General features: G+C 39.7%; 1 protein-coding gene across 1 annotated transcript in view; it reads left to right on the plus strand.

The window, feature by feature from the left end:
* The window catches only part of babam2 (BRISC and BRCA1 A complex member 2), an 89,456-nt gene that overhangs the window by 68,621 nt on the left and 6,742 nt on the right, over positions 1-14,093 (plus strand). Inside the window, exon 8 of the mRNA XM_058615140.1 lies at positions 11,527-11,626. Within this exon, the coding sequence (XP_058471123.1) occupies positions 11,527-11,626 (100 nt within the window). The remainder of the gene's footprint in view (positions 1-11,526; positions 11,627-14,093) is intronic.

Below are 14,093 nucleotides of genomic sequence, written 5' to 3' on the forward strand. Positions count from 1 at the left end.
GCGCTTGGTGGAAACATTGCTTCTGTCATTTGCTCAATTATGATTTTATTCTTTCCATTCATCCTCCAACCTTACCTGCGATCATTACAGGTTGTTTTTTTTAATCCACCAGTCCAACTCTGGTCTTCTCTGTCATATCACTCCAACCACCCCCCCACCTTCCGCCTCTTTTTTTCATATGTCTGCCGCCTGTCTCTCCTCTCTCCATCTTTCTCCATTTTTCTATCGCTCTCTCCCCTCTGCCGATCCCTCTGGCTGATCCTCAAAGGGAACAGAGAGAGTGAGTGGGACTTGAAAGAGAGAGAAGCGTTGTGCTATACCCAGCAAGGTCGTCCCTCGCTCGACTGAAGCAGCAAGGGAAAAAACAACACACACACACAGAGGAGAGCTTTTCTCTGTCTCGCTCTCTTTCTCTCTCCTCCACCTCTCCACTCCTCTCTCCCATCACTCCTGAGCTGTTTGATATCTCACTTTTCCTCTTCAGCAGGGGCTCGGATCTAAAAGCTCTGAACGCAGACTCGCAAACCCCCTGAGCTACAGTGTTTTACCTCTGTTCCTATTCCCTCTTCCTCTCTTTTTCTTTTGTCTCTCTGTTACTTTTCTTCCCATGTCTTCAAACGGACCATCACTGTAATGTTTTCTGCCTTACAGAGCAGCAATGGGGATAAAAAATGATGCTGAAATACCCTGACAGAGACAGACACCCACATTTTTACCAATAATGTACAGTTGACATTGACTGTTGCATCAGCCTCTTTCTTTGCTAGGACCGTACCGCTGTATTTGCTTCTTATTCTGTGGAAATTATTGATTATCTGGGATCAAATGGTAGTTTCTCACTTGGCTTACAGAGTCACCCGCTTAAGATAAAGCGTTCATTCGTTATCCAACGTTTTACTCCGCTGCCTAGAGTAAAATATACATCGTGTGTCATATGGTGTAGGTCCTTATAAACATTATTTAGATTTTTAAGATCATTTATTAAATAAAAAGGCTTGTTTTGGAGGCATCTTTGGGTAGAATGTGTTGGCAAGCCAAATTATATATTTAACAATGGGGTGTTATGAGTACAGGCTGATATGAGAAAGGGCGATCATGAGGTCACTTGGATCAAGTGGGAGTCAGTTGGGAGTGCTCTGACTTGGGTCCCTACACACTCCAGTTTAAGATATTGTAGACAGAGATATGAAATCCAGTGTAAGAAAAAAATCACACTCTGATTAACACCCTGTTAACAGCGAGGAAAGTTCTAATGGACCTGTTGTAGACTCCTGCAACTACAGAAATGAATTGCACATTGATATAATGTGTATTCATGTAGAGCTGCAACTAACGATTATTTTCATAATCGATTAATCTGTCGATTATTTTCTCGATTCATCGATTAATCGTTTGGTGTTCAGAATAACAGAAAACCTTAAAAAATGTGTATCAGTGTTCGTCAAACCTGGAAATTATGATGTTCTCAAATGTCTTGTTTTGTCCACAAACCAAAATGATTCACTTTTGATGATTTCTTTGTTATCTAGAGCAAAGAAATGAAGAAAATATTCACATTTAAGAAGCTTAAACAATTGGAAATCTTGTTTTAATCATGAAAAAAGTTAATCATTATCAAAATAGTTGTCGATTAATTTAGTAATCGATTAATAATCGATTCATCGATTAATCGTTTCAGCTCTATATTCATGAAATCTTTCTCTAAATAAAAATAAATAAATAGTCATTTTTGTCATTCAGGAGCAAAAAGGTCTGTATTTAAAGCTGGTATCAATGACTTTTGACATCATAATTCAAAAGCTGTTCAGCTGACCCAAAACCTGAATAAAGTGACCGTTTGACACCATACTAATTAAAGCTGTTAAATGCTTGTTCATTTTATTAACAATTCATCTTTTGAATGATTTCACACTTGATCAATTAGTTCAATCAGAGCATTTTGTAAAAATGTGTCCACAAAGCAAAGCAATTGTTCTTAGACGATCAAAGAAACCTGAACTCATTATTTTTTAAGATGCTGAAATAATAAGAAAGACTAGTCACTAGTCATGGTCCTTTTTCTACAATATAGATTATTATGTCATTTTGATAAATTCATTTCCCATTGAGAGGAAAATATAAGATAAAGCATGGCACATATGAGGGGACACCGTCGACACTGTCTGATTGACAGCTGGTATCGGGGTTAGGGTTGGGGTCCAATAGGAGCCTGTTTTAAGGTGATTTCTATGAATCCTCAACAGCCTGTGAACCATTTTGATGTTATATATTGTTTTTTTATGGCTGTTTTTGCATTACAGAAAGAAAATGCTCACACTCAATCCCGCCATGATGCAAATTTAGTTATGAATACGGCTGTTACAGTATTTCTCTTTTTTTGCCGGACATAATTTTTATGAAAAGCGTAAGTTTGTGTCTGTGCAGCAGCTGCCGAGAAAAAAAGCCTCTCATTTACAGTCATGTTATAGAGCCACATGTGCAGTTTTGATTTCTTCTTCATTGTGCATTTTTTTTTAACCACGCTCGTTGTTCCTTTCATTTTCAGTGTTGCTTCTCGTTTACCTGATTGTACTGTGCCCATGAGATGAGTTGATACGTCTCTCCTTCCCCCAGAAAACCTGCTGCATTGCATAAAAGAATCGAGTGGGCACTGTCTCTGCCCCCAAACCAGATTTAGGAGCTCAGAAAAATCAACACAGAGAGACAGTTTTAGGCTGCAGTGCACTAATGTTTGTGTATCTGCATTTGCCTTCAGGTGCTTGCATATACTGTATATGTATGTATGAGTGTGTGCCTGCATGCAAGTGCCTGTGTGGGTGTACAGTTTGTGTGTGTCCCTTCTCCCTGGTCTGTAGAGGTGTTTTATAGTCTTTGAAAATCTTGCTTTGCAATAATGTTTTTCAAGGTTTTGTGAACATCTTGTCACAGTAAGATATCATCACTCTGATTGAATAAATTCACCACTAACGCCGCAGTCAGGAGAAGTCAGCCAGAACAGACACTTCAACTTAGCAGCTCACACCCACTTCTTACCTCCTCCTCCTTGTTGCCTTGAATACTTCAGCATTACATTTTGACTTTTGTGTTGTTGCTTTTTTCTCCATGTATCATTACTATGTATTTGTTTCTGCAAAACAACTTGACGTATGCTAAAAACAAATGATATTATCCAGCCCCGTTTGTTCACACAAATACAGTTATTGTTAAAGTTTTCTGAGGGTAACTCCGCTCAGTGCCCAACTTTGAAATATGCCAACAAGTGGGCTGAGAGCTGAATGAGGGAGAGTGGGGGGTAGTGCAGGGGACGTGGTCTGGTAGTGAAATTTCTCTCTACTCGCCTCGCCACGGCACGGTTTAAGTAGCGTTTCCTCTAGCCTAGTACCTGGTACCAGGTACTATTTTTAGTACCTGCTCAGGCGAAGTTCCAAGCGTGCTTAAAAGCAGGTGATTGGTCAGACTGCCGGCCGCTGAGTCCCGTCCGAAACTACTTAAAACTACTTAATAATCCTAAAAATGTGGGTTAATCTCCAACAACTACCAGGGAAACCTCTATATTTACCAGGAGTCTTATAAAGTGGAGTGGTGTGTTTAGGGACAGCACCGCTGATCGCGAGCCGCAGACCGCTGCCGCTGTAGTCTGTGGAGTAGGAGGCCGTACTCCGGAGACGTGTGGACAGAAATCAAGCCGAACAGTGCCGAATTGTAGATAAATTAACTACTTAACAATCCTAAAAATGTGGGTTAATCTCCAACAACTACAGAAATGAGGTGTAAAGTCACTAGTCACTCGTGTGTGTGTGAGTTTGTATGTGGGTGGGTGTGTGTCGCGTATAAAACGAAGTCACCGCATAAAACAAGTCACCGCAGTTTCACTCACCCGTGCAGTGATGACTCCGCCCACGTTAAGTAGGTACTTTTTTGTAGTGGAGATGCAACTTAATCGTGCCGTGTCGTGCCGAGGCGAGGCGAGTAGAGCCGGTGGAAATGCACCATAAGAAAGCAATAACAAAATGAGAATGTAGTATCTGGTGTTTGACCAGAGAGGTAGTAGATACACCTTTCATACACCTGAGAAAAAAATGTATCATAATCATTATGAATCATACAAGTAAAGAGGTTGGTTAGTGACACCAGCACATCAAACTGTTCAGAGGGTCAGACACCAGAGTGTTTTTTTCTTTTTTACTCTTGACAACTTTATTGATTGGTCAGCACATGAAGAGGATTTTAACAAATAAGTATTTTAGAAAGAAATTAAACTATAGCTTTAATGTTGTTGTACATAGACGTGAATCTACTGTGTGTTCATATTATTCATTTATTTCCTACTGCTTTATTCTCCACATTAGGGTTGTGGGACCGCTGGAGTGAATTCCAGCTGACATTGGGGAAAAGGCGGGCCGAACACAGTACAGGTCACTAGTCCATCACAGGGCCAATATATAGAGACAACCGACCATTCACACTCACACCTCTCACACCATAAGGAAGGAAGGAAAAGGAAACCCAGAGAAAACCTAAGCACGCACAGGGACAACATGCAAACCCCATACACCAGATTGCAAACCCAGGTATTTTGCTGTAAAGCAACAGTGTGAGCCACTGCACCGCCGTGTGGCCCCTGTGTGTTCATATTAATACATATTCATACTATGTAGCATATGCCCTAAAACAAATTCTCCAAAAGCAGTTTTACCACTAGGAATCTAACCCTATGTGAAACTAAATAATTTGTAACTTAATTCATTAAACTAATATTCATTGACTAAATAATTATTATATTAATATTAATATTCTTAAAATGTGATTCATGTGTGAGTGTTTATGTGCAGAGAACTGAGGGATTGAACACATCAATATGCTGCACACAACTCCAGAGTGAGTGACATAAGCTAATTTCACTTGAAACCAAAATAATGGACAATATTAAAATTGTGTAAATATATCAGAGTATGGGAAATCAGGTCAATCAGAACATATGTGTTTTATTGTAAGGTGTGAACACAGCCGTCTGTAGTAGCAAAGTTATGTGTTTTCTAGTTTCATGATTAATGCCACCTGTACAGTAGTACGTGCAGTGACTCTCAGTGGCTCTGATTTATCTGGTTCCCACCGAGTGGGTGTTGAATAAAGATAAAAGAGCACAATTATGCACTATTATACCAGGACACAGAGGTTACTGACAACGTTTACTGTCAACCAAGTGTCTTTTTTTGTGTCACAGAGGTAAAAACGGATGTTATTTAGTGTAAAGCTTGAACAAAGAGTGGTATGTGAGCCTCTGAGGAGCCCCAGGGCCTTAGGAAATGAAGAAAGCAATCAGAATGGAAATGTCCCTGCTTTGAAACTAAACATCACAATCCCCCAAACAGTCCTACTTGGCCTTATCTTTCACTTGAATAATGAATCATGTCTGCCCTCTTTCTATCCAGCCTCTCTCTGCTCTCACTGCAATGTTATAAGCACACACACACACACACACACACACTTGAGCCAAACCACACACAAACAAACAGAGCTTTGTCACCATGTACCTGAGTCACGCAGGCTAATCTCTGTGCTTGATGAAGTCACAGGCAGCCCCCTGTCACTGCAGTAGCACACGTGTGTTTTTGTTTACGTGTGTTGCATGTACGTCGTCTAGTGTAAATATGTCATACAGTAGGTCACACTGCTCAGGGGGCTTGTCTTGTGTGTGTGTGTGTGTGCGTGTGTGTGTGTGTGTGCGTGTGTGTGTGTGTGGGTGAGTGGGTAGTGTTGAGAGCTGTGTCACCAGTGGAGACAGGAGCAAGGACACTTCAGGTTGCCACTTGTGTCTAGATTCTGAACCCACCCACGGAAAGCTCAATTTAAAGCAGTGTGATTCTCATACCTTTTTGAGGCTATTGTTATTATTATTATCATTATTATTATTATTATTATTATTATTATTATCATACATATCATCACCATTATCATTAGTATGCTACAATTAAAAGGCATATAATATATATATATGTATGTATGTATGTGTATGTATATATATATATATATATATATATATATATATATATATATATATATATATACATACAGTATATATATATACATATATGTGCAGGGATTTTAGCATGGAAGTCACTCTGCATGTATCATGGCCAAGGTTTAACTTGGTTTATACCATGGTGATAGTCGCCACTTAATTTACATAAGCTACACTGCGTTTCTTTGGTGCACTGTTGCATGATCACTGCTCATATTCCCCTATTACAGACATGTGCAGTGGAAATGACCTTTAATGAACACACCGATGTAACATACAACGACCAGTCAATGTGAAAGTAAGCTATTCCTCATCTGTCCGTGATCAATTGTCCTGGCCGAGCGCAGCTTCCTTGCAGCGCAGGTACAGAGAGAAAACCACGGCACCTGAGGGAGAGAGAATCCTGTTCCCTGAGACTTGTGTACTCTTAAACATCATACACAATAGCAGAATCAAATCAGGAGGTTAAAGATCAGGGAGACTATAGTGCAGAGAAACATCTGACAGTAACAAAAAACAAAGCAACCTCTCCACTGAGCCGACAATACCGATGTGGCTGCAAAACAAAATCTATCCTTCTATACGAAGGCTTGTTTTCTACAAAACTACCACAAAAAAGCAGAAAAAGGCATGAAGGAGCAGTTATTTCTAGTGGTGAACCACTGTGCGAGGGGACTGCCATCATCTCCCTTGAGAGTACATCGGATTTTTTTCAAGTGTCTGTTGTGGTGTGACAAAACAGCTGAACCACAGTCTTGCAATGCCATGACAGCCTTAGTTATGAGGCTGTAAACAGAGCCAAGAGGAGACAATTCTTCCTCAGATCACTTGAGTTAGACCATACTGAATGGGTGATGGTGGAATTATTGATCAATAGTGCTTCAAGTGAAAGGGTTAAAGGTAAACTTGGCTAATTTCACACATTTATGATATGTCTGGCTCAGGAGGAATGATCATCATTTATAGCAAGATGTCTGTGTAATTGCCGCTATGTTTTCAAGTTCATGTTATATGAATCTGGAAAAACAAACGTGTACTTGTACAATTTATGTAACTTATTTGTTCAGCAGAGGCATACAACTACAGGGCAGTGGTTATGCAAGTTGCTTAATATTTGCACACCTGAATTCATGCTGTTTTCTTTTATTTGTTATCTCTCTAAACTTATACCTTTATTTCATTCTCCGTGTCAGCTTGACCTTGAAAAGAGCTGTAATGTCTCAAATGTTTGACTCTCATTGTTGGCACCTAACTGCAATTTTTAGAGTCTGCTGCAATGAAACATGGTTTCTGTTCAAGAGACAAATGATCTCTCCTATCGGCATTCTGTGGTTGAGGTTGTTATGTCTTTTTAAGGTGGAGGATCCATAGTTCATGATAAAAATGATTAAAAAAAAGCTGCCAAAGTCAAGTCTCTGGATTTTTTTCATTTAAATAAAAGAAAAAAAAGCTGTGTGTGCACAATTATACACAAGAACTTTGCCATGAGCCCCGGAGATTGGTGGATTAATTGCTAACACAGAAGAACACAGATCGTGTCTGATGTGTGAACTTGATGAGTTGGAGAATGAAATTCGCTTTCTGTTTTACTGCACTATTTATATAACAAATCGCCTTTTCAGTAAACAGTCCTCTATTTGTACTGATTTCCTTTGGTCCAGATGACTATGAAAAACGTGTGCTCTAGTAAAGGAAATGTCATTATTGTTTTCATTATCTAATTCTTTTCTTCCTCTCGATGGGATGCAATGTAATAATGTGGTTTATTGATAGAGCGCTGCAACCTCACTGTCGGTGTCTTGTGAACGCACAAGTCATGAAGATGACGTAAAAATTAACATAAAATATTATGGGCAAGTTCTGGAGAATGTCCCAATTCTAAGGGTATTTTTCCAAGTTCATATCGGAACACAGCGAAGTGAAAATATTGTTTTATTACTCCATTTTATCTGTTTTGCAGCTTTTCTCATTGCATTGTTTTTATATATTGGCGTAATTACATTTTTATTAGCTTGAAAGGGTCTGTAAAAGTTTAGCCTGAAATGCCCTTAGTGATTTTGTTGTTTTTAATGATGCTTGTAAGGCCCAATTGCACTCTCTCTACAGGATTTATTTTAGCAATCTGTTTGCTCCTCTTTTTTTTTTTCGTTTTCATTTTGTGGAATATAAAGTAATGGATAGTTCATTATCCTCCCACAGCACAAAGGTCCAAGGTCTGCATCCACTGAAGGACGGGATGTTAGCCTGTGACCTGACTGGAACATGTTGACCCTGAGGCTGTAGACCAGTTTTAGCCAGCGTAAGAACTTGTCCGATAGGTTTTTGGATGTTGAAAGGCCTTTTGTTTGCTTGTAGCACAAGCACCCAGTGTCTAATCAGTCTTCCTTGAAATTAGTGTTTCGGAGGCAAAAGCGCTGAGATGTAAAGTGCATCACATTTGTTCACATGCCTGCCATCGACACAAATGAATGATGAACACGCTGACATCCACTTTGTGCCTCTGTCCGCATTTCCATCTGAATGATATGGAGCTATTCTTAGATCTGTGGGAGGATAGATGGGCATCGTTTAGATTTTCATTTTCAAAAGCTTCTCTCCTCGTTGCTGTAAGCTATTTCCAATCGACCGTTTCCCGGCGCGCAGTAAAATTCACGGGATAATGCTAATTGTGACGCACAGAGCTGTACTGTAGATGACGGCTGTGGAGTTTATTAGAAAGCTGTTTTGACAAATCGAAATGGCTTCATGTTGGATTGCATTTGAATGTAATATATTTAGCACTAACAGTGCTGGTGTTATACACTCTGATGGCAGTTGGGATGAATGACCTGCGGAAACGCTCTGTTCTACACTGTGGGCACAGCAGTCGGCTGCTGAAAGAGCAGTTTTTGTGTCCTCGTCTCTCTTAAGTCCAGAGGGCGGTCCAGGGCCGAGCCGGCTCTCCTAACTAGCTTATCCAACCTTTTCCTGTCCGTTTCAGCACATCCACTGCTCCATCAGGCTATGGCATAGAACATTAAAGACGTCACAATAGTGTCATAAAAATGTCCTTAACAGTGTCCCGTGTAAACAGGAAGTTGATTCTCTCCTCCCTAGTTGTAGCTCCTGTTCAAAAAGCACTTTTAAACAACAACAATGAATAAAAGTAAATACAGGATTTATTTTCAACTGGCAGTGAGGTGAAAAAATTGGACACTCCAAATTGACCGTAGGTGTGAGAGTGAAAGTACTCAATAGTGTCCAGCCCATAAGTGCTTATAAGAGTATACAAAGATGACACCATAGCATCTTACAGTATACACATCCACAACTTCAGTAGTTATCCAGGAAGAAACAGCAACAAGAAAAGCAGTCATTACATTGGTTACATTATCTTTATTAATGACCATGCAGTTTCTATAAATCTGACTTCATAAAATCTCATAAATCTCATTCTTAAAAGAACATAACATGTACCCAAAATGAATCAGACAAAACTAAAAAAAAGTACCAGTACCACACGTTATCTGAGCACACAAGGGTATCTCTCTTCTCCCTCAATTAAATGTAAGGGTCAGTAAAAGAATCCTCTTTTATTTAGACATAGCATTTGGAGCTTGGAAACACCAGGGTTGTGTGGATGACCGATGTATCCAGAGTAAAATATTTGCATTTTTAAACACAAGACAGAATAAAAATGGATGGTAGCCGTACACACCACAGACCAAGTGTTTGTACACTTATCCAGCCACGTTTGACCATAACCTGACCCCTGTTGCAACATAATTCTTCCTGTAAACCTTTGTGGGTTTTTGTTGATGACAGTAAAAAATGTCAGGAGGTGCTCCACCTTCTTTCTTAATACTCCCACAAGTAATTGTGTATTTCTCTGGACTGATGCTGGTCAAAATTACCAAATGTGGAAAATATTTAACACCAAGAGATAAAAAAAAAAAAAAAAAAAAGAGAGGCTGTGGTTGGATGAATCACTTCATCTCAAAAGACTTCAAATCATAAAATCATTTTTAAAATTGTTAAGAAAAACAAAAACACAATATAAACAAGTAATAATCACTGAAATTGTGTGCTAATTTGTAGGAGGTATAAATATATACAAAAGTAAAATAATAATTATGGTCCGTTGCGCAACACCATCATGTTTGACTGTTTCATACAATTTTACATCGTAGGATTTCTGATCAAGTAAAGTACAAGCCCCGGGGCCTGTATCGCAACATATGTGTTCTTTGACATTTGGAATAATCAAACAGGAAGTATACTATTTACATCCATCATGCACGCTTCACCTGGTAAACACCCCATCATCCACTCAAGCATTATTTCTAAAATGACACAATAGCGTGTCCGAATGTCCCGAGACTGCATCGTTATAATGAAGAATGAAATAAAAATAGAAAGCAGCCGCAGAAATCTTCTTCTGTGTGTCTTAAAAGGAGCATTAAGAGGCCAATAAGCGGTTCTTTAAGACCTTTAACCTGTCCTCGGGGTATTCCCAGTGTTTTTACCCCACATCAGGGGAAAAAAAAAAACGAGGGAGTGACTACTGTGGGTGGTTAGTCATCGGGGAGCTGCAGCAGCATGATTAAACAAGCATGTACTAATCACTAATGGAGCTGAGCTGCAGGACTGAATCAGGACGTCATGTGCATTAAAAAAAAAAAAAAAAAAACTGAAGGAGTATAAAATGATATACCAGAGGCATAAGTCACGCCTTCATTTTTGACATTCCACAACTTCAGTACACAGCAGTGAGGGCTGGGTGATATCACAAGAACACTAAATATGTCATTTCCTGTAGTAGCAGTGCAGCAAAAGTTCAATCCATATTCATATACTGCTTATTCTTTGCCAAAACACACTTTGAGGTACAGCACATATAATCACTGTAATGTTTTTTCTGTCCATCAAGAAGTTTAAAAACCATTGTTAGGTTTCTTCCAAAAACAACCTTTAATGGTCCAGTGTGTAACATTGAGCTGGGTTTGTTTGCAGAAAATTGAATATACGAACCATATGTATCGTATGTTTGTATGAGTGTATAATCATTTTTAAAATATTCAGAGCTTTAAAATAGAACCTTCATATGTACTTCAGACAAGGGTCATGCTTTATGGAGGCCACCATCTTGCACTGCCATGTTTCTACAGTAGCCCAGATTGGACAAACCAGACAGAGCATGTGTTGTGTATGTTGAAATTGAAGCTTATTACTTAAACAAAGGAGAACAATATCCTTTTTGATATACAAAGAAAGGGTAGTGGTGTCACTACCTCTTACACTCTGCACTTTTAGTTGTATGACATACATAGCAATACGTGTCTATATCAAGTAATTTGAGCATATTAAACAGGATAATCTTTTGGACCATATGGGACAGCATATTTAAGTTAATTGTCCAAAAAATAGTAGTAATAGTTTACTATTAAATATATTACTGGTCTATAGTCCTTTAACGGATAACTTAAGGGCTAACTATTGTCTTTTCTTTCCCCATTCTCCCACAGTGCTCTTGGAGGCTCATCTGCACTTCATATCCCAGCATTCCCTAGTGGTGGCTGCCTAATTGACTACGTCCCTCAAGTGTGCCTGTTACTCACCAACAAGGTAAAAGTGTTTTCAGCTGATACAGTGTGGTTAAATGTAAGCAGGGTATTCCGTGCTTTTTTTAGGCGATCTCTGGTATATTCTGCTTTGATCTTAATCCAGAACACCGCCAGAGTCGTTGTCTGAAACATACTTTTAAGGCCGCCGTCATTTGAAATCTCCAGCAGTTGATCTTCTAGCACGCACAGACTCAATTCACCTGGTTTGTTCACAAATGTGCCTGGTACCAAATGGGGCCGGTGGTTGGGGACCTTTGCTGTAGAGTGAAAAAGCATTTTAAGGGTTAAAAAAAAGGAAAACGGCGATGGTTTGCGTCGGTTTACATTATTTTGTATTTGAATGTATTCCTTACTTCTCGTGTGCAGTATGTGAGGTGTATGAATCATTTATTCCATGTTTGTAGTCCTCTGTGCAGCAGAGCATGCGTCCACTGATGGATGGATGGATATGTGTGGTAATATGTTTATGTGTGTTCTGGCATCTGCCTTCGTGGGCGTACTGGCCGACCTCCATCGGCTGTCTGAGCTTTCCCTGTCCTCCCCAGGCTGACAGGTAGATATGAATTGTAGACGCAACCTGATGCCATATCCCTCAGGAGAAATACCCCTCCCCCGCAGTCACCATACACACACACACACACACTTGCTGCACATACATACCCTTCATATCTCCCTCTTCTCCTGGACTCTGACCAGTACATCTAGTGTGTCTGGAACACGTTGTCCCTGACTGACCTTCATCTTGCTGGTTGTTAAAGACTCCACTTTTCTGGGAGATGGCATGTGGATAGCACTAAGTAGGACTGTTCACACTTAGAATTAAAATGAGTCTTGGATTCATCCTTTGTGACCACGTACGATCAGATCTGCTGTCCCTGCTCTTTATTCAAATACACACTCAAAATGGTCTGACTGTACAGATGTGCAGTGAATCACAGCTGTACTCGCGCTACACTCATTTTCAGACGTGTACTACTACTCCTGAAAAGCTAGTTTTACTCATAATGTCATCATCACCATTTTTGCAGGATGGAAGACATCTTCGACGCGCCTCATTCATCGCTCCCACAGCTGATGTTCCCAAATGTGGTTTTTCAAATTCAGAGTAAATGAGAAAGAAATTTAGCACTTATTTCACTGTATATAATTAATGCCCTCATTAAACAATAATTGGTTTCCAGTAGTTAGAATAAATGGGCTAAAGTAATCTTTGGCATTTGCAATTCACAGGAATTATTCAGTAATACATATTTATATCTATGGCAGCCCATGGTCGAGTGGAAGAGAAATGGGCCTGTAACTGCAGGGTGGTTGGGTACCTTGTGGAAATAGGACACAAGGCTTTATTCTGTAAATGTTTGTTTACATCTGAAGCCCAAAAAATCTCTACTTTCATACTACTTTCTCTTCTTTAGGAACTTTAGATAAAGTGTCAGAGCTTTTCTGTGTGTTTTTACAGCCATGAAAGACACATTTGTGGGACAAATATGCAAATCAAAGGCAGTAGTGTAGGAGCTAGGGTGGCCATTTCCATAGCGCCAAAAAGTTGGACACACTACTATACTACAATATAATTTTGTCCAGGATAATGATGGTATGATGATACAGTGATTATTTTATGATATATCATGATGTATGCATAAAAGAACAGGAAAAAGTAAGTAAAGCCATGATCTTTTTTTACCATTCAGAATTAAAAGATGATTCATTTCCGTCAGGTTAGCTGAAGCCTGCAAACAGCAGCACAGACTTTTCCTTGTGTAGCCAACACATGGAAGCCTTGTTTACGTTTTTAACCAATGATTTACAACATATTTGATCAGCACCACTTTCAGCCAATTGTTTTTTTTACCATACACATCAAGGCATTGAAAGGTGTGCTGCATTCCAGTGCAACTCCGTAAAGGAGGACAACTGAGCGTCCGGCTACTGCTCTGATGGACGTCAGACAGGGTATTTGAAATCCAGACTGTCCTCCCTGAATCCGGACGTGTGGCCACCCTAGTAGGAGCAGGTGCAGTGACTCAAGAGTGAGCGGGAGACTGCTGTTAAAGGCACTGAGAGTGTTTAAGGAGGAATTGAGCTAACTATGGCTCCTGTGTGTCATGGAGCCATATTTTAAGACACGCCTAAGACATTTTGAAAAGACCACTGGAGCTCTATAACTCCATAATTCTTCACACATACCGTATTATTTTTTTTTCACATGTTGCATTTGCTCTTCATGGTCTTCAGTCATTTCCTCCCAATTGTTTTTTGATGCCCTGTTTGTTTTGACACAACTATGCAGCCACATACCTCAGCTATGACTGTGACTGGGACTGCATGGGTGAGGGCAGCACCTGGCATCGGCGCGGAATTTACTCACAGAAATCGGCTTGTTAAGATAATAGGCCCCATGAGAATCTCACCCCTCCACTCCGAGTGTGATATGCACACAAGTGATTAAATGACACCAGACAAGGAAT

This window comes from Solea solea, chromosome 18 (genome assembly GCF_958295425.1).
Source record: "Solea solea chromosome 18, fSolSol10.1, whole genome shotgun sequence".
NCBI lineage: Eukaryota > Metazoa > Chordata > Actinopteri > Pleuronectiformes > Soleidae > Solea > Solea solea.